At 33.8% G+C, this 20,999-nt stretch overlaps 1 protein-coding gene and 1 pseudogene across 1 annotated transcript; both read left to right on the top strand.

Annotated features, from left to right (window-relative positions):
- Positions 1–3,095: 3,095 nt before the first annotated feature.
- LOC111398822 lies at positions 3,096–8,537 on the top strand (annotated as a pseudogene).
- Positions 8,538–18,885: 10,348 nt separating this feature from the next.
- LOC111398821 (protein JINGUBANG-like) lies at positions 18,886–20,396 on the top strand. The gene is made up of 2 exons (XM_023025928.1): positions 18,886–19,508; positions 19,607–20,396. The coding sequence occupies exons 1-2, from the start codon at positions 18,924–18,926 to the stop codon at positions 20,312–20,314; spliced, it is 1,293 nt and encodes a 430-aa protein (XP_022881696.1). The 5' UTR covers positions 18,886–18,923; the 3' UTR covers positions 20,315–20,396.
- The last annotated feature ends 603 nt before the right edge of the window (positions 20,397–20,999 follow it).

The following is a 20,999-nucleotide window of genomic DNA, read 5'->3' as shown; positions in this document are numbered from 1 at the left end:
TTAATATACTGAAACAAATAAAAATAATTTTTTATTATGATGGTTTAAATGTTAGGATTCATGAGTTCACAATAATTATCCCCTTAATCTCAATTACCAAGTTTTATACCATTGATTATGTCTACTCAATCGAATTCTTCTAATACATTCAATTTACTACCCTCGAGTGCTCATTGAATCTATTTAACTAATTCAATTCCAAATCTCTATGTAAATTAATCTTAGTTAAATGCACTTATATTCTAAGAATTCATGTAACGATAGCAATAATTAGTATAATTATCTCTACGTTTTATATTAATTACTAACTTTCACTACGCGATCTAAACAAATAATTCGAATTTCTACATATTTATTGTTCACGAAATCTATGAATTAGTGGCCAATTAATCCAAATATTAAAAATAGAAAACAATTCACAAAATCAATTTGAGATTTAAAAATTTTTAATTAAAAACAAGGTTCAAAACTATATTACAATCATTCATCTTAACTATATATTTAATTACACATTATGGGAGAAGAATAAAAATACAAAAACAAATTAAAGTACGTCGCCGACATTAAGGAAAAACGAGAAAAAGATGAAGATCTTGTGCCAATTATCCGTCTCTTCTTGTAAAGTCCTTGAAACCTAGCTTCTTGATTGACTTCTTGATTTTTTCTCTCATTTTGGCTTGAATAATATTATATACAATGATCCCCAAGCCTTGGCTTGAATGTATGTATATAATGATACTCGACAAACCCCCTTTAATTGTTGGATTAAGGTATGTATTTATTAAAAATATTTTATGTAAAATTCTTGTTCAACTTGATTTCCAACAAAGAGTTTAAATTGGTTTTTTCTAAAAAGTTCAAATTAGTTTCTACCAAAGAATTTAAGAAATAAAAGGAAAAAAAAATTCCTCTTTCAATTAAATTCCTTTTCTTATGTACCTTTATTCCACCATCTTATTTTGCAATTAAGTCATTTTCATTCAAAAATCATAATAATTGATCCGAGACAAGTTTCAAATTTTGCAATTAAATTTTCAAACTTTTCAAATATCGTATTTAACTCTTGAAACTTATGAATTTTTTACCGAATGCTTCATTAATATTTCCAATTGATTTCTTGCAATCCAATTAATCTTCAATTGCTTCAAATCAACTCCAATAAAGCTCCAAATAGCCTCTTTTCATCTAAATTATATTCAAGTTGAGATTGTCCTACAATTTAAATAATTTACACAAATTTAGTAGGTAATCACTCAATTTATATATAATTAAATAAGAATAGAATTCCGAATAAGCCCATAAAATGCACTTATCAGTGGTCATTAATTTCGACATATGCCTCTTCTTAGCTTCTATTGTATTTCTTTACAACCAATGGTAACTGCACTCGTCTAATTTGTTTTTACTTTTTCCCTCAATAGTAAGAAGTAGATTATGGTAGCTGATCCATCATGAACGCAAAGCATTCGACAAATTCCAGTAAGATTTAGGTGGAAAGTTGTCTGATTTAGATTGTCCAATCCCATTTTGGTAACTGCAAATAGAACTTAGGAACCTTGTCTGCGCTAATGTTTGCCTATATTTGTTCTTATAATCACAGTTCAATCGAAAATATCCTTGACGGTGACCAGAGAGATTACCGAACGATTTTTTAGTTTTTGGAGGACACTAAAAAGATAAATTGAACAAATAGTTTTTAACTCGTTTAACGTCTAGTAGATTTTATTCGACAGTTCAGCTGTCATGATTAAGTCCTAGAAGGAAACAATATCAATCCAATTCTGTGGCTATTGCACTGTAAAATCACATCTTTCACAGTTCACACTGGTTGCGACTAAATCTGCAAGCGAGAAATCCTCTAAAGTAATTAGAATAACTCCCAAGAAACAACATGAGAAGAAAAGTAAGAGAGATAGAGAAGATTAAATGCCAAGAACACACATTGATTTTATTGCATAGACTTTAAAAATGCATGAACTGATGAACACTTGATAAAGAATGAAGGAGAGGGCAGCGCTGGAGGCTGGGGTGGGGTGAGGAGGAGGAGGAAGAAGAAGAAGAACAATGCTAAACTGCCAAGGAATACTTGTCAACTTTTCACTGTACAAGGGGAATAACTCGAGGAATAATGCTGATTTTTATTTTCATTATTTTCTTTTTCTTTTATATTTTTTTGCTTATTTTAGTGGGAAGGTAATTTTGTTGTCTCATGCCAACTTAGCAGTTTCTTATGAAAATGAAATGGAATCTGTAAAGAAAAGGAGTCAAATATCCTATAACAAATATTGATTTTAAAAGTACAAAAATGTTCAATCATTGGAGGCCATTTGTGCAAATTTTCCCAAGTAAATTATACAAATAGGTGGATCAATGATTATTATAATGTTTATACCACATCTAAACTACAGATTGGCAGAGCTACATCAAATATAATCTTGACTGTGTCTTCTTTTCAATAAATTGGGAGATATGAACCTGATTACTTTATTTTGCAACACAAAATTATGTAAATATACAATCTTCAGGGGTCTGAAGATTCTATCTAATCGAGCGAAAGGATCATATTGTTGCAATCAAGAGCCTAAAATCAGTACTGACATACAATTAATTTTCCATATTGTTATCACTGTCACCTGTCTGTTTTCCCATTTTCTTTTAATAGTTTTGACACTTTATTCTTCTATTCTTAATGCAGATTAGTAACATGTGTCCAAACAGTTAGGCCAAGTAACATGCATAAGCATGACTGTCAGCCTGTTCATGAAAGAAACATTTGATATTAAAAACCTTGAAAAAAGTCGAGTTCTTAATATTTCCCCTACTAAGACAACAGTTTTTGGCCCATATGAGAGATGTAACAGATTGAAAGCTACTGAAATCACTAACTGGCAGGAGAAAAATACACAAGAAGGATGTCGCCTAAAATAATATGTGATCTATGAGTCAGTCCATCAGGAAGAAGACAATCTCATAAGGCAGCATCCACCAATGAACTCCTTGGGAAAGTTAACTAATTAATATTATCTTAACTAGGCCATGTTCGTGCTATAAAACTTTAGCTATATGGGATCTCTTTGTTGTGAAAATCACTGAAAATGGGAAGTAAAGGTGGCCTTTTCAGGCATGCTGACATTGTTGACAAGTNGTTGACAAGTTGCTGATGTTTCTTGGCATTTTGGGCTCCTTGGGTGATTCATTGGCTGCTCCACTTACCATGTTTATTCTTAGCGGAGCATTAGATGCATTTGGAAGTGCTGATCAGTCTATTGCCAAAGAGGTGGTGAACAAGGTATAGATATTTTAACCAATTGGTTCTTCTGGTTTTCTGGAATCGGGAATAGCAATCATCTATAAGATTTCTCTGTCATGGATGTCTGAACATAAACTGAGTGTACAGTTAAGGGAAGTAATTCAAGAAATCTGCATTACAATGTATCATGCATAGAATTATTTTGACTTTTGGACCGAATAAATAAATAAACATGCACTCTCTCTAAGATTTTAAGCTTTTAGATTAGATGGTTCAAAGTGGTATAATGATCAAATGAATCTAGCCTGCAAGTGAAGGGATGCATCAAACTAAGTTTTAGTAATAAATTAAATAAATGTGTCATTCTTTCTAACATATGCTCAACAAATTCTTTGTTACAAAATGATGTAGGCTTTTTCACGTTTTTTGCAGTATGCAGTCAGATTACTCTATATTGCTGTTGGAGTTGGATTCTCTGCTTTTATTGGTATGGAAACTCTCTCAACTCAGAGGAAATTTCTTGATGGCTGTTTGGATAGGGAACAATTCTCTGCTTGTCTGTCATGATCTGTCCAGCTACCAAATTCTTTGATTTTTATGGAGAAAAACCTACCATTTCTTTGCTTGCAAATGGATTAGTTCAGGGTCTGAATTCATAAAACTCATAAACTGAATCAAATGATCAGCAATTCCAAGATCTGCAGCCTAAAGAAGTTCCGAATTTGTACAGAATATCATGAAAATTTTGATTTCTTAAAAAATTTCACAAAATTGTTGGATTACTTTCTTTATTTATTAATTCCTTGCTGCATTTGCAGAAGGAGTTTGTTGGACAAGAACTGCTGAGCGGCAAACATCTTGCATACGGAAGGAATACTTAAAATCTGTCCTCAGGCAAGAAGTTGGTTTCTTTGACAAACAAGATGTTTCATCTTCTACCTTCCAAGTTGTCTCAAACATCTCTGCTGATGCCCATTTAATTCAAGATGTTATGGCCGAGAAGGTTCTTTTCTTTTTACCTAGCAAAATAATTTTAAATTTTCTTTTTCTTCATCCAGTCTTCGTCCTCATCTATTTCTGTAGTTAAAACAAGAGTATTTCTCCCTTTTTTTTTCTTTTACCTGCTGCAGATACCCACCTGCCTGACGCAACTTTGTGCGTTCATATTTAACCTATTAGTTTCCTTCCTACTTTCGTGGCGGTTGGCGTTGGCTTCTCTTCCATTTGCAGTTGGATTTATAGTGCCAGGGGTGGGATTTGGGAAACTAATGATGAACCTAGGAATCAAGAGTAAGGAGGCTTATGGGGTTGCAGGTGTTATTGCTGAACAGGCAATATCATCTATTCGAACCGTGTACTCATATGTGGGTGAACATCAAACACTGAAAAGATTCAGACATGCTCTTCAGAGAAGTACAAACCTCGGAATAAAGCAAGGATTAGTGAAGGGTTTGTTGATAGGAAGCATGGGTATGATTTTTGTAACATGGGCATTTCAATCTTGGATTGGGAGCATTCTTGTCACTAAAAAAGGAGAAAGTGGTGGCCATGTTTTCATATCTGGCATCTGTATTATCCTTGGAGGAATGTGAGTCCATTTCCTTTAACATTACTACCATACGTTGAAGGCTAAATATAAGTAAATAAATATCTACTTATTTAACAAATTATAATTCCAAATTGATTTATTGACTAATTAGACGGATATTTATCGCCAATCTTAATAATACCGTTCTCAGATAAAATCAAGTTTGTGTGTCTCTTATTGAGAAATGAATGCAAAGAAGATGAGTTTAACTGGTCTTTGCCCATCTTTAGATAGCCTTCTTGTAATTTCAGGTCTCTTATGAGTGCACTCCCTAATCTCCAACCCATTACAGAGGCATCAGCTGCTGCAAAAGGAATTTTTGAGTTAATTGATCATATTCCTCAAATAGATTCAGAAAGTGACAAGGGGAAAGTTTTAGAAAATGTAAGAGGCCAAATTGAGTTTAGAGAAGTTCATTTCACTTATCCGTCAAGAAAGGATTCAGTTATCCTCCAGGGATTCAACATGCTAGTGAAACCAGGTATGACAGTGGGTCTTGTGGGAGCAAGCGGATCTGGAAAATCCACTATTATTTCCTTACTTGAAAGGTTTTATGACCCTGTCAAAGGAGATATACTACTTGACGGGCACAGAATTAAAAAACTCCAGCTGAAATGGTTAAGATCTCAGATGGGACTGGTCAATCAACAGCCAATTCTCTTTGCGACATCCATAAAGGAAAATATACTGTTCGGAAAGGAAGATGCTTCAATGGAACAGGTTATCAGTGTGGCGAAAGCTGCAAATGCACATGACTTCATCGATAAATTACCAGAACGATATGATACTCAAGTAAGCTATTCTTCATGCTTCAAGTCTGATAATTTATTTAGGAAATGAATTTTTATACATTAAGTAAAATTTCAGGTGGGAGAATTTGGCATTCAATTGTCAGGAGGGCAAAAGCAAAGAATAGCAATAGCAAGGGCATTGCTTAAAGATCCTAGAATTCTTTTGCTTGATGAAGCTACTAGTGCTTTAGATGAACAATCCGAAAGCGTAGTACAGGAAGCCATTGATCAGGCTTCTGTCGGAAGAACAACAATAATCATTGCTCATCGTCTCAGCACAATTCGCATGGTTGACAAGATTCTGGTACTTCAGTCTGGAAGAGTTGTTGAATCTGGATCGCATGATGACCTGATGCAAATAAATGATGGAGAAGGTGGAATTTACTTTGGCATGATGAAAGTGGTGCAATCAGCAGTAGAAAATAAGGCCCCTGAGGGGATACACTACGACAAGACAACATATGCACATACTTCCAAGTCTCCTTTCAGTGTAAGGTCAAGCAAGCAAAACAGTCCTGCTTCTGCCTTTAGCCCAGCATTTATCTTGAGCGGAGTTACATCTATTCAAAACAGTCCCGTTTCAACCTCCAGCGATTCTCATGAAAGCAATCTTGGAAAATTGGAGACTTCTTCTTCTCCCAATCTTTCAAATAGGCGCTTACTTCAAATGAATGCACCAGAATGGAAGAGAGCCTTGCTTGGATGTCTAGGAGCTGTTGTATTTGGAGCCATCCAGCCAATTAATTCCTATTGCATGGGTGCAATGATCTCTATCTACTTTATAGACGATAGCTCAAAATTAATATCTGAGTCCAGATTTTACAGCATCATCTTTTTAGTATTAGGTTTTATCAGCTTCTTTGCCAATCTACTCCAGCATTATAATTTTGCAATTATGGGAGAGCGATTGACCAAGAGGGTGCGGGAAGAATTTCTTCAGAATCTTCTCACATTTGAAGTTGGGTGGTTTGATCTAGATGATAATACAAGTGCTGCAGTTTGTGCACGGCTCTCCACTGAAGCCAATATTGTTCGATCACTTGTTGGAGATCGCATATCGTTACTGGTTCAGGTTTTCACAAATGCTGTTCTTTCCTATGTGCTTGGATTAATTGTTGCATGGAAAGTTGCAATTGTAATGATTGCAATACAACCTTTAACTATTGCAAGCTTCTACTCCAAAGGTGTTCTGATGAAAAGAATGTCCAAAAATGCCCAAAAAGCTCAAAATGAAGGAAGCCAGCTAGCAAGTGAAGCTGTGGTCAATCACAGGACTATCACCGCATTCTCTTCTCAAAGACGAATTCTCGACCTCTTTGCAGCGACACTAAAAGGCCCTCGGAAACAGAGCATAAAACAATCATGGTTTTCTGGAGTAGGCTTGTTTACTTCCCAATTCCTAACGACGACTTCTATAGCTTTGACATTTTGGTATGGTGGGACACTAATGAGCAAGGGATTGTTGAATTCAAAGAATCTATTTCTGGCTTTCTTCATTTTGATGAGTACCAGTAAGACCATTGCAGATGCAGGAACCATGACATCTGATTTGTCGAAAGGTAGTAGTGCTGTCAGATCTGTTTTTGCAATTTTGGACAGGAAAAGTAAGATTGAGCCTAACAACCCTGAAGGTTCTATGATTGAAAAAAAGCTGAGAGGCAAGATAGAATTAAAGAATGTTTTCTTTTCGTATCCCTCGAGGCCTGAACTGATGATCATTCGGGATCTCAGTCTCAAGATTGAAATTGGAAAAACAGTGGCTCTCGTAGGACAGAGTGGTTCAGGCAAATCCACTGTTTTGGGATTAGTTGAAAGATTCTATGATCCAATAAAAGGATCCATTCTGATAGACGATCATGATATCAAAAGCTACAATTTGAGAGACTTGAGATCGCATATCGCATTAGTAAGTCAGGAACCAACTCTTTTTGAAGGAACCATCCATGAAAATATAGTTTATGGCAAAGAGGATGCCACAGAAGCTGAAATCAAAGAAGCTGCAATGCTTGCCAATGCTCATGAATTTATAAGGTGCGGTATCATCCCTCTCCATGACTTGTAAAACATATTTGGTATGTAGTATTGGACATTATTATCAAGAAGAATTTAGCGGCTTCTTAATTCTTCTTCAATGCTGTCCAGTACCATCCAATCATTCTTGCTAGAAACGTGTCTAAAGTTAAACATCCTAGTTTCTTACAATGTACATAATCTCTCTCTCTCTCTCTCTCTCTCTCTCTCTCTCTCTAATCTAGTTCAATGGAGGATGGATATCAAACTTACTGCGGCGAGCGAGGAGTCCAGCTTTCGGGAGGACAAAAGCAGAGGGTAGCACTTGCTCGGGCAATTCTTAAGAATCCGTCAATCCTGCTCTTGGATGAAGCAACCAGTGCATTGGATAGTTTGTCAGAGAACATTGTCCAAGAAGCATTGGAGAAAATGATAGTCGGTAGGACCTGCGTAATTGTAGCTCATCGTTTATCAACGATACAGAAGGCAGATTGCATCATGGTGATTAAGAATGGAAAGGTTGTGGAGAAAGGATCACATCATGACCTACTTTCTGTTGGAGATCATGGAGCATACTATTCATTAATCAAGTTACAACACGGCCACTCTTCAGTGAGCCACAAGTAGATGTCTAGAGGATATGTAGAATCTCGATGAGTTAAACAGGGAGTCTATATGCTACTCTGTAACAAGTTTCGAAAACATATTTTAATTTTCCAGAAGGGAAACATTAGTAAAATCAAAGTATCCATTTGACACATTAATTTTACTTACAGGTTCTATATTTTGAGGATCCGTTTTGAATATCTGCAATATGTATTAGGCGCCGACACTGTTATGCTCTTGTATCCTACACTTCTGCCTACAGACGTCGACATGTAACAGAGTAAGTTTTACAATCTTGTTTCCAACTTGTTAACTTCCATTGGTGGTGGGTTCACTATTTTACTCTCTACATTTTTCTTTATGAATGTGGTGGTCTTCATTTCCCGCAAGTAAAGAGTCTCTAGAATAATTTATATGCTTAAGTCTAGCATATTCGAGATATTTAAAGTTGGTGATGAGTTCTTCAGTAACACATATTCCTTCTATTCAATACTCTACTGCTGATTTCTACTCTCTAATTTGAACTTTTGCGTCATCTTATTGTTAGATATCCATTTTGTCCCATAAAGATATGATTGTTTTTCTTTTCGTTTGTCCCACATTATATATGTCAATTTCCTTGTTGAGAGTTTAGTTGATATCTTAGTTTTTTAATATGTTCCCATTTACTGCGCTCGTCATTAAAAAATATGAACTTCTCCTATTTAACCATTATTTAATGTAGTAATATATTAGAAAAATATAAGTAGCATTTATATCTACAACTATATTAATTACGTTTTCTTAATTTGTGTGAAAATGGAAGTAATCTTATCTTTAAGTGACGGAGGGAGTATTACTTTATTAAGGTTAGTTTACATTTTTCCTTGTTTAGGGTTTTATGATTTGGAGTTTTTTGCACGTGATATTTTGTTCTTATATGTCGGGAAAATATTCGAGAAATCCTTGATTTCGGGTTCAGAAAATAATTAAACAAACACTACAATCATCTAAACTCGACTCAAAACCGAACCTCCACTTTGATTGCTCCAAGTTCTCTCAACTCCACAAAGGAGAATGAAGATGGTGGCATTAACAAGAGTAGAAGAAAAAAAAGCAACAATGATGGAAATTCCTCCCAATCCCCCCAGGCCTATTGCCCTCCCTCTCTCTTTTCTCTCCTCTCACTTGCTACAATACATACACATACACACACCCCATAGGTTAATTTGGTAATCATTTGGGCCAAGAATGTTACTTTAAATGGGCCACCAACCATTCCATTCAAATGGTCAATACAAAGGCTTAAATGGGATACCATTAATCAAAGGGAAAAATTCACAAACCAGGTTTTAGATATGCACAATTAAAAAATCAGGTGTTAAGTTTAATTATACAAAAATTAGGTTTTTTATCTAATCAATTAAAAATATTTATTTAATAAACATAATAAAGTCACAGTTATACAATTAATTATTACAAATTCATAATTATAGGTCACAGATTTATTAACTGGTCACATATCACCAAATTAATATGTCAAAGATTATTTCAAAATCACAAATCAAAAATTTTGTAGGTTACGAATTATTTCGAGGTCACAAATCAAAAATTTTATATATCACCATTTATTTCATTGGTTACAAATCAAAATTTATAGGTTACAACTTATCTATCGGTCACGTATTTTCAAATTTGTCGGTTACAAATTATCGAATTTTAAGGTCACGATTAAATATTTGGTCATGGGTAACCAAACAATTGGTCACATGTCAAATAGTCAGTCACCACCAATTCCACTGCCACTACCGCCACTTACGAGTACCCTCACCCCCATTACCATCGCCACCACTACAACAGCACCATCACCAACACCACGACATCACCACCAACGAAATTGTCGCCACCAGATCCACCTCCACCACCACCAAAATCCACCACGACTGCCATCACAAAAAAAAAAAAAAAAAAAAAAAAAAAACCAACAATACCCAACCCACAACCTCAACACAGTCTCCACCGCCAACACAACCAACACCAGAAACCACCATAGCCATCGGACTACAACCATCGCCGACAACACCACCATCAGGGCCACCACCACTACCAGGGCTACCACCACTGTACCCACAGCACACACAACCACCACTATCACATCCACCGTCCCTCAAAAAACCCAACAAACCCCATGCACACTGACCAAGATTCATGGCACACCCACTCCAACGCTATTCACGGCACACCCACTCTGGCAAATCGTCACTACACAGTAGTAGGACTCCTCTGTACTAGGTGTTACTACTTCATATATCGTAGAGCTATAGCGATAGTCCTTCCCAACAGTGATTCACTCGGTTGCATCGGCGAAGTGATAGATCATGCACAGTAATTCTCTTGGTTGCAACGGTGAGGCGATGCCGCTGTCAGTGTGTCCGATGGCTAGAGCTCCTCAACGATTGTGCCTCCAATGCCAACGATGCCATGTCATTGAAAATCGCGTGTTGTCGAAGAAGAGACGCGGTATAGAGAGGGGAAATGTTGAGAAAGAAAGGGAAAACAGATCTAGGGTTTGGAGTGTATGAGGTGTGGTGGTAAATTATAATACCTGATTTTTTATCATTATACTTTGTAGCTGATTTTTTAAAAGTGATCTTTAAACACATGCTATTTTGTAATTTTCATTTAATCCAAACTACCAACCTAATAACCTAACTAAATAACTTGGATCATCCACAAGTGTCGATCATTTTCAGATCAAGCCAAGACTATGGTGTCAATGAATTTTCTGTCAAATGTTTTAAATCATCACCTGAATTTATTTGGTATCAAAACCCAACATTATAGTTTCTCGAAAATTGTTATTTCCCTTTGGTGAGTGCTATCTTAAATTGGATATCTGCTACTTCTTGTAAATCTTATTCAATATTAACTTAATTTGAGTAGTGTGTAGTAGTAGATCGTATAATGAACTGGAGATGTTTAATATGAAGATCGTGATTTTGAAAGTGATTAATTGATTGATGAAGCAATAAACATGTACAGAGAAAGCATTACATCCCCATATTAGTAATAATTATATATTTATCATTAACATGATGCCAACACATTTCAATGCTCATCCAACATGCAAAAATAATACTTTTCAATACATGTTGCTTTCAATCGGAAACAAAGAAGGGATTTATCTAAAATGCAAATGGGAATTAAAAGAAAATTCAAATTAAAGAATAGATGAAGTAAAGAGATACCTTTGCTTATTGTTATGCTATATCAAAGTCAGAAAAACAAGAATCTTAAAACATCTTTATGTAAAAAATAAAATAAAATAAAATTAACATTATTTTTTATTCTCCATTTTATCTTTTTGAGTCTTTTGACTAAGACAATCAATGTCTACAAATTCTTGATAATTAGGACTTTTTACAACTTTGATGTTGAAACAAACTTGGAGTCCAATTAGTTAGGCATTTAAAATCCCCTCTTGTCTTCATCATCTTAACCATGACATGTTTCATTACTGTCCATCAGACGGCCAAGCAATTTTTCAAAATCATACCATTTTATATTAAAGACAAGAGAGTAATGCCATTGGAATAAGACTGAAAGCCCAAGAACGACTAACCATGGGGAGTTAAATTGATTATCTAAATCTTTTTTGAAAATAAATGCAAATTTAAGCAATTAGCAAATAAATAAAATACAAGCAAGATAACACAAGTAAAATAGTAAGTAGAAGGTTCAAACGATGTAATAAGGAGGTTCGATTCAAACAACGATCTACGTCCTCGGTTACCAAACTCTTCGTCACGAGCAAGACTTTTTTCACTATTGTTGATTAACTTATGGTGCTATCCAACCCTTACAACGCTTTCGATGACTTACAACCAAGGAGCAGCGACCTTTTTACAACATTAAGCTTTTATAGACTTCAACACGACCCACAATCCAAAACAAGAAAAACGAAATTATAAGGAAACGTTTTTCTCTTAACAAATGATATGAACACAATTAAGTATCAAGAAAGAGGTAGGCACAACACTTCTAAATTTGCAAAGAGTATAGTTCAAGTGTTAGTTAAAAAACTTCAAATTGAGATAAATGATTTTTGTAAGATTTGATCACTCAAATTTTTTTTCAAGAATTAAATGATTTGATCTTCTAAAGATTGAAAATTGAGTTAGAAAAGATCAATAAATGCCTCACTTAGATGCTTAAGACCTTTTTTTCTTTTTCTTCCTTCAAATGTGCAAGAAGATGAGGTATTTATAGTGTTCAAACAGTCAAAAATTTGTCTATCCGAACGTGGGATTCGGATATCTGCTTGGGGTTTGGACGGGTGACTAGCCGTTTAAAAAATTGTTGAAAAATCGATCGTTGGAGGTTCCATCGAGACGTTTGGATGGGCAACAAGTTTGCCCTCCGAACTGTCCTTCGTGATTACTTTTATCTATGTAGTTCATTGAAGGTTTTTCTCATATATTTTGTATAGATAAGTATTTTTGTAAATATTTAATCATGAAAATCGAAATACTTATCTTTTGAAAATAATCTTTATTCAAGAATTGTGAGTCGAGAAAGTATTTCCATGCATAAAATTTTTTTGAGCTATAATCGATGCGAAATATTAAATTGTTTTACCTTTACATTCAAGTTCAAAATACATCTACAAAATACATCTATAGCTAGTCTTCAGTCTCTTCTCCAATGTGATTTTTTACGCGAAGCTCGATTCTATCTTTGCATTCGTCAATCGCCAAATTGCTTTTATATTGATCATCAAGCTCCAAAAACGACCATCCATGTGCGTGATTCCTAATCTCGATTATTGTGTCTTCATTTTTCGTTATTTTCGCAATAATCACTGTCAACACTCAAATTCAATTTGTTAGAATTAAATGCAAGTTGTTGGTGATAATCAAAACGAGAAATCAACCATTAGATCAACAAAGACTTGTATGATTATGACTACCGTATAATTGTATATAAACAATATATTAAGTCATAGTTTCCATATAAGACAACATAGTTTTAACCAATGAAGAAATTTCAAACAGAAGGGCCGAACTTGCTGATATAAAGGGAGACGTAAACAAATTTCTCTCCTTCTTATGTCTTTACTTTTTTTTTTTATTATTTCTTAATCATCCAAGTTTACCACCCCACCACGGGGGCAGGTGAACAAGAGCCAACCGAGAATGTCCATCGCTTGAATTCACATGTTTATTCATTTATCAGCACTAGTTCGCACCTTAGCAAGCAAGTTGTCGCAATCTCCAATCTCTAGGCTTAAGGCTACGGAGAGACGAGCTTAATAAGCTCTGTATATAGATTAATTCAAGCTTAAAAGCCGTACTCTCTCTCTCTCTCTCTCTTTTGCCTAGTTGCCTTCAATCTTGTCGAATTGTTTTCTTTTCACTTATTTGATTGGTGGATGGCTTCATAAAAAATTTATATTGGATGCAATACTATACAATATCAAAAATAATATAAAATTAAATAAAATATTTTTTCTTTCTTTCTTTAATCTTCTCTAATATATACTATAAATGTTATGACACCTGTTTATTTAAGCAAGTTTTGTAAACTCTAATCTAGCTAGATATTTTACATTCTAATACATTACAATTCGCAAATTGTGGTGAGACATTTTAAAAGTTTATGAATGCGAAGAGGCATAATGTGCTTAATTGAGATATAAATGTTGAACTGAGGGATCAACAAGAGAAGTATAAATAAAAGGGACATTAAAATGAAAAGTAGAAAATCTCTTCAAGTCACAAAACTTAGCCCTGTTGGACGATCATTATTTGGAGGGAAATAGCATTTTGAACGTGATTTTTAAGAGAATTTGTGGTTAAAAATGAAAAAAATTGAATTTACGTGCAGAATGCCTTATTATGTGATTGTATGGTTGAAAATAAATATATAGAAAAAGAGTTTAAAAATAATGATTGTCGAATAGAGGCTTAATCCCATAAAATTGGAGACCAACAAGACAGGTATAAATGACAGGAACTTTAAACACACAAGTTTTTGCTTGCATCGCTTAGAGTATCTCCAAAAAACTTTTTGTAAAGAACATTTTATGCATAATAGAGAGCATATTTAAATTTAGAGAATGATTTTTTTTATACACTCTAACAAGCTCTTTATTTTTTTCCCCAATGAATTTCTCCACATATTTTATTTAAATATAGTTTTTTTTTTATATATATTAGTAACCAATCAATTCAAATGTTATTCTAAAAATTTATATTGTAGGGTATTGAAATTTGCAATGTATAAAATGCAATCATTGTACATTAAGAATAGAGAGTGTGTTTGACTTTCTAAATTTGGAGAATCAAACACATTTTCCACTTTAAAAATTTAAAATAGAAAGTCTTTTGGAGTTCATTTTTAAGCATTGACTTTTTTAAATAGAGAATATTTTATATTTAAAGAATCTCTTGAAATTGCTCTTATAATTAGATTAGTGTGTATCGAATCCAGTTTAATTTCTTAACCTTTGACTTTTGGGTGTTAGTGTCACTATTATTTGTCGTAAAATGACCCTAAGAAGTTTCAAATTATAATTCTTACGAGTACCGCATTATCTAGTATCGATCTAATTAATTTATTGAACTGAAATGAAAAAGTTATAGGGAATAATTATTTTTTATTCCAAGGTCAATTTTAAAACGATAAAACAAAGCGTTAAGATTCACAATTTTACCTTAATTCCTTAACTTTATTTATCATACAAAACCATGAAAACTAGTTAATATGTGCACTTGGCCGAACTTCTCAAAATTTAATTAAAAACATCCTGAATAGATTTAATTTTTTTTTAAAATTAAGTAAACTCATCTCTATGTGAATTTCAAACTAATTAAATGCATTAATATACAACTACAATAATTTTATATCTCTATCTCTTAGCTAAAACCAGCTTTTTTTATTTGGTCTGAACAGGTAACTAGCATCTCAACTCATTACTGTTCAAAAATCTATTAAATTTTGTTCGGGTAATTAATTATAATTATCTCAATAAGAAAAAAATACATATCATCAACGAAAAACAACTTTAATAATCAAAATTTGGAGTTCAAATTAAAGCTACATCATCCTAACCATGAAATTAGCCCATAAATGAAAACAGGAAGCAATAAGAACTTGAACGATTTCTTGGATGAAAACAAAGAATCTTGAAAATTAGACTTGCACCAATCTTGAATCTTCTCCTTCATTGCAATTCTTCTAAACCCTAGAATTCTCTTTTGTTTTGATCTCACAGCAATCTAATTTGCTAGCCCTAATTATGAATGAAAAAACCATAATTATAGTTTCTACTAATAATCCCTCAAAATCATGCCTAAAGTACTCACCCCTTATTTGGTAGATTTTGAGTCGTAACCATACTCAAAAGCTCTCGACGAAATTTATGTGGGAGATCACCAACTCCAAGTAGTGTTGTTCGGACAAAATCTGCAAGAATACGGAATCGTTGACAAGTAATAATATGATGAGTTAAGTTATCATCTCACAAGGAATAATTGCTAACTATAGTTCACTAATGTATATCAAATTTGATGTTTGTAACAAAAAAGAGTTAGGTGTTGTGTAATTATTCTAAATTAAACTATGAAAGCAATAAAGATGGGATTTTTTATTAGATATGAGATGAATGTATTGGGTTTCAAAATTCACCTATTGATATGTAGTTCTGAATCTCAACTTATGTGATTTAGCATGATTAATGTGTTTATGACAACCAATAATCCGTTAGTATCTAATATTCTCTTTTGAGATTTATTAAATCTATGATTAACACAATCCGACCTGATTCTAATCCTAGTCCGAATTCATATGTAAAGCACGCATTCAATCATATGATTATTACCCACGATTGCACATACCATTATTCATAATATCTATTGTTCGGATGTCAAATACACAGTATTTTACTTATTGTGAGTCTTTCAACACAACTAATTCTCCAAATGGTGATCAAGCATTTAAATAATACAATAATCATACATATTTAATCAAGAACAAGAGAATTAACTAAGAAACGATAAATATTGATTTGAAAATTATAAATCTATAGGTTTCTTCATTCATTCAATACATGATATACTTTAGTCTAACGTTGCCGTTTGAAAATTACATAAAAATAAAATAAAATGGAGAAATGATATCACCCAAGGCTAAGAATGTATAGAAGTAGGTGAAAACTTCAATTCTTCTTTTGAAATCTGACCAAGAGATGAAATTCTGCTTCTTCAATGTAAAATTCTCTCTTTTCTTGCTTTACTATGATAAAATTAGCCTTTCCCTTGTTCAGGATGTGTTTTACAATTTATAGGATACCGAAAAGATTACAAGAATTGTTACCAAAATAAAATAAGGAAAATCGGATATTTATCATTTTTATACTAAGGCAGGCGCCTAGGCATAGCCAGTGCCCGTTCCTCGCTTAGTTTTGACAACTGAATAGTTTTCAATATTTTTGTCATAACTTTTTCTCTCGATATTCGATTGAACTGATTCAAGGTGCATTAAAAAGCTAATTTAAATGGTTACAATTCTTTTAGAAATATTATTTTTCTAATTTGAACGTTTGCTATGCTAAAAATGGGTTTCAATTAGAAACTGAAAATTTAGAACATAAATTTTTCGGTTAGAAATTGATATGTAATAATACTTTGACTATATTTCACCATTTTGACTCTTTTCTCAACCAATTTGTCCCCTAACATTCTTGAATCTTCATTGTGAGGTTCAACCCAACTCTTGAGTATTTACACTTTAGTCTCCGAACTTTGAATCTCTTATAATTGAGCCATATTTCTCCGTTCTTCTCCGATTCCGCCATTTGCGCTGATTTGCTCATGACAAGCACAATACACATAGAATAAAGTCATAATTCATCAAAATAACCGATAGATATTACTCTTTAAAGGCTGAAATAAATGTACAAAATACATTTACAAGTATTCACAGCCTTCAAATGACTTCTCCATATGATCTGCCCCACTTTTTTGGGAAGCTTCCCAATGGGGCTCGTAGGCTATTTTCTCTACGTCATCTTTCGACTCTTGTCTTGGTCCACGTTTCTTTTGCTCCGTAATTTCTTCCATCTCCACTTGAGCTGCATCTCATCAAGTTTTCAATTTCGTTCTCTTTTCATCTCCACTACTTCATTTCTCGTCATCAATGATTGGATCTAAAACACACACAATCAATAGCAATACGAATTGGATAATGCTACATTCTCCAATATTAGAGATGATCACCAATGTATGTTGCATGTGATGTGATGTGATATGAAATGATAAGATCAATTAAATTTATAGATATAAAACTCACTTTGAACTGCATCTCATCAAATTTTCAATTTGACCTCTTACCATCTCCATCACTTCGTTTTTCGTCATTAATGATTAGACCGAAAACACATAAAATCACACACAATCAATAGCAATACGAACTGAATGATGCTACAATCTCCAACATTAGAGATGATCACCGTATATGTTGCACGTGATGTGATGTGATATAAAATGATAAAATCAATTAAATGTTTGGATATAAAATCCACTTTGTTGGTTATATCTTTTAAAACTACATTATAGTGATAACTTCTAATAAAGATAAATATCAATACTTACGTGACACTTTTACACTTTCCAATCGTATCAGTACAACACTTGTTCACTCTTGATAATTGCAAGTATATGATATCACAATAACCAATATAATGACGGTCAGAGTATATCATAAAAAAATGTATTATTAAGTTACTAACTACCGAAATTCTTAACCTTATCTTTACCTCAAAAGCAATATTTTCAAAAGCGTGAAGCGTGGAGGTCAAGTTTTGGTCTGGGCATAAAAAAGAATTTTTTATTTTATAATTAAAAACATAAAAGTGTAAAAAAGAGCACCTAGGCACCAAAAAAAGGGCAAGGCGAGACATTTTGAGCGCGCTTCACGCCTATACGTTGCTTTTTAGAACATTACTCAATTGCCATTGATAATTTACAAAATGTGGTGAGACATTTATATTGTTGAATCAACTTTGATCTTCACCTAGTCTTCTTCAAATCCTTTTTCTTCCTCAATTTGAGGCTTCAAACCCTAGAGTCAAGATTGTGTGTCCATTTCAGTTTGAGAAAACAAGGTATTGATAATGTTTGGGTTAGACCTCGACATTCATGCCCAAGTTGTCCAAGAATACCCCTCCAAATATTGCATCAAAATCCCTACTGAACTCTGATTTAACAAGCATCGCGCCCATGAGACTATAGAAAGAAATTTGGCCTTCCCATGGGTTCCTCATCGCTGCAAGGAAATACCCCTAGGAATGCTTGCGGTGTGAGGCATGAATGTTTTGAAGAACTTTGATTTTTATTTATTTATTTATTTATTTATTTTTCATACTTCTTTCACTTAAACCTCGACATTTAGCTATTGTTCCCCTCTTTAGAAAATCATTTTCGCCTCTTCATCTTTAATTTTCCAAGTTATTTCACATAGAGAATTATTTTATATACCCTAGATGAAAAAAAAAAATTAAAAAAAATACAAAAAGATAAATCTAGAAATAAAATAAAATAAAGTTTTCAAAACTCCCCATCTACAACTACCTCTTCTATATAATAACCCTTTATCAAATCTCTCTCCTTGCGCTTTTTGTATATCTCTTTCTCTCAAAATGAAGGTCCGATCATGGCTGTCAACATGCTCCTCCACCACCTGCATCGCCACCTCAGGCGGTGGTGGCGCTACCACCCCATCAACAAAACCTTTCCATTCCGACACCTCTTCAGACATCCAGTTCCTATCCTCCCCCTCCTCTCAAGATACCTCTTCCAGCAGCCTCCAAAGCAACCTCTCCCTCCTAACTCTCCCCTCCGTCCCTTCCCTCCAAAAACTCTCGCCGGAAAACTTAAATCTCTCTGTCGCCACACATTTTCTCACGACCCTTAAACACCGCCGCCCTGTCCACATCAATTTCATGGCTGTCAATGACAACTTGCTATACGCTGCCTCCGGAAATGAAGTCAATGTTTTTGAGATAATTAATAATACTCTTATCGATACTTTCAGCGGAGATAATATCTCCTCCGGTGCCGTCAAGTCCGTCGCTTTTTGCGACGGAAAAATCTTCACTGCTCATCAAGATTGCAAAATCCGTGTGTGGAAATTAACAATTCATAAAAAGCACAAGTTCATTACAATTCTCCCAACACTAGAAGATCGTTTCCGAAAATTCATTTTACCTCAAAACTACGTAAAGGTACTATCTCACGACCCATTTCATTTGAAACTCATAAGTTTTTTTTAACATGTAAAGTCATTTATCGAATGTCTAACACGTGCACCGACTTTTAACAGGTACGTCGACACAAGAAAAAGCTCTGGATTGAGCACCATGATGCAGTATCAGGGCTAGCGGTGTATGAAAATTCTGTCTCATCAATTTCATGGGATAAGAGTTTAAAGATTTGGAGGGGTACCGATTTTCGATGCACGGAATCCATTACAGCACATGATGATTCTATAAACGCAGTTATAGTATCAAATGATGGAATAATCTACACAGGATCAGCTGATAAAAGGATTAAAGTTTGGGGAACTGCGAAGGTGCAGGAGAAAAAAGAAAAGAAAATCCATTTAATAGCTACTTTGGAAAAACATAAATCTGCTGTAAATGCACTGGCATTGAATTCAGCCAGAAATATATTGTTTTCCGGGGCATGTGACCGGTCGATTCTTGTATGGGAAAGGGAAGAAAGTGCAAATTATATGGTGGTGACCGGTGCATTGAGGGGTCATTCAAGGGCCATATTGTGTTTGATCAGTGTTAATGATTTTCTGTTCAGTGGGTCTGCGGATCAGACGTTGAGGATTTGGCAACGAAGGGTTGATGGTTTGTATTGTTGTTTAGCTGTGCTTGATGGGCACCAGAAGCCGGTTAGGTCGTTGGCTGCGGCGGAAGGTGGTGATTCTGGTGGTGGTGTTAAGGTTTTTAGTGGAAGTTTTGATGGAGAAATTAAGGTATGGCAGGTTGAGGTCTCGGGTGTTATTAGTCCCTTGTCTTAATCCTTTAATGGAAATTCTAGAAATTTAGAAGAATATAAATTTTTATTTTGATTATTTATGTGTATATATAATTTTATTTTAATAAAAGAGATGTTTTTGATTTTGATTATATTGGTCTGATTTTAATAAAAAAGATGTTACTTATAATTACTTTTTATAGAAAGAGCAAATAAATGATTATTTTGTAATTAGTTTAGAGATGTGTTTGAACTTTGAAGCTTCTTTTGTAATTTCGAAAACATCAATATCTAATGTCGATATTTTCTATTGTTCGTTTTACACTATAACACTTGTTACAAATAAATAAATAATTGTATAAGCACTATAATGACAAAAATTTCCATCGTCGAAAGGGAAAAATCCAAAAGATTAACGTCGTTTAAATTTCAATTAGTGAAAAGTTAAATTGGATAATAGTTACAACGAAATAAAATTTCTATTATCGGTAAATCTAGCACAGAGTTTTCCAATTTAAATTATTCATTTCCTTTCTTTACAAAGAAAGTAATATTATTGTGTTTGTCGATATTTTATTGTTGCTACTCGCTAAGTTGTCTCCATATAAGAATTAAAATGCATCTAAATATATTATTTCAATAACCCTATAATGATTTTAATCTAAACAAATATCTATCTATTAGAATTGAATTGTGACCTGAATTCATGAGTATTTGATTGGAAATAC

The sequence above is a fragment of the Olea europaea genome, chromosome 8, assembly GCF_002742605.1.
Source record: "Olea europaea var. sylvestris chromosome 8, O_europaea_v1, whole genome shotgun sequence".
In the NCBI taxonomy this organism is placed as follows: Eukaryota; Viridiplantae; Streptophyta; class Magnoliopsida; order Lamiales; family Oleaceae; genus Olea; species Olea europaea.
This window is presented reverse-complemented; position numbering and strand designations above follow the sequence as displayed.

What these genes read in the sequence shown, in the direction of transcription:
- LOC111398821 (XM_023025928.1), top strand. Translation starts at nt 18,924, where the DNA reads ATGAAGGTCCGATCATGGCTGTCAACATGCTCCTCCACCACCTGCATC. An exon ending in TACCTCAAAACTACGTAAAG is followed by an intron (nt 19,509 to 19,606) that starts GTACTATCTCAC and finishes GACTTTTAACAG; the next exon opens with GTACGTCGACACAAGAAAAA.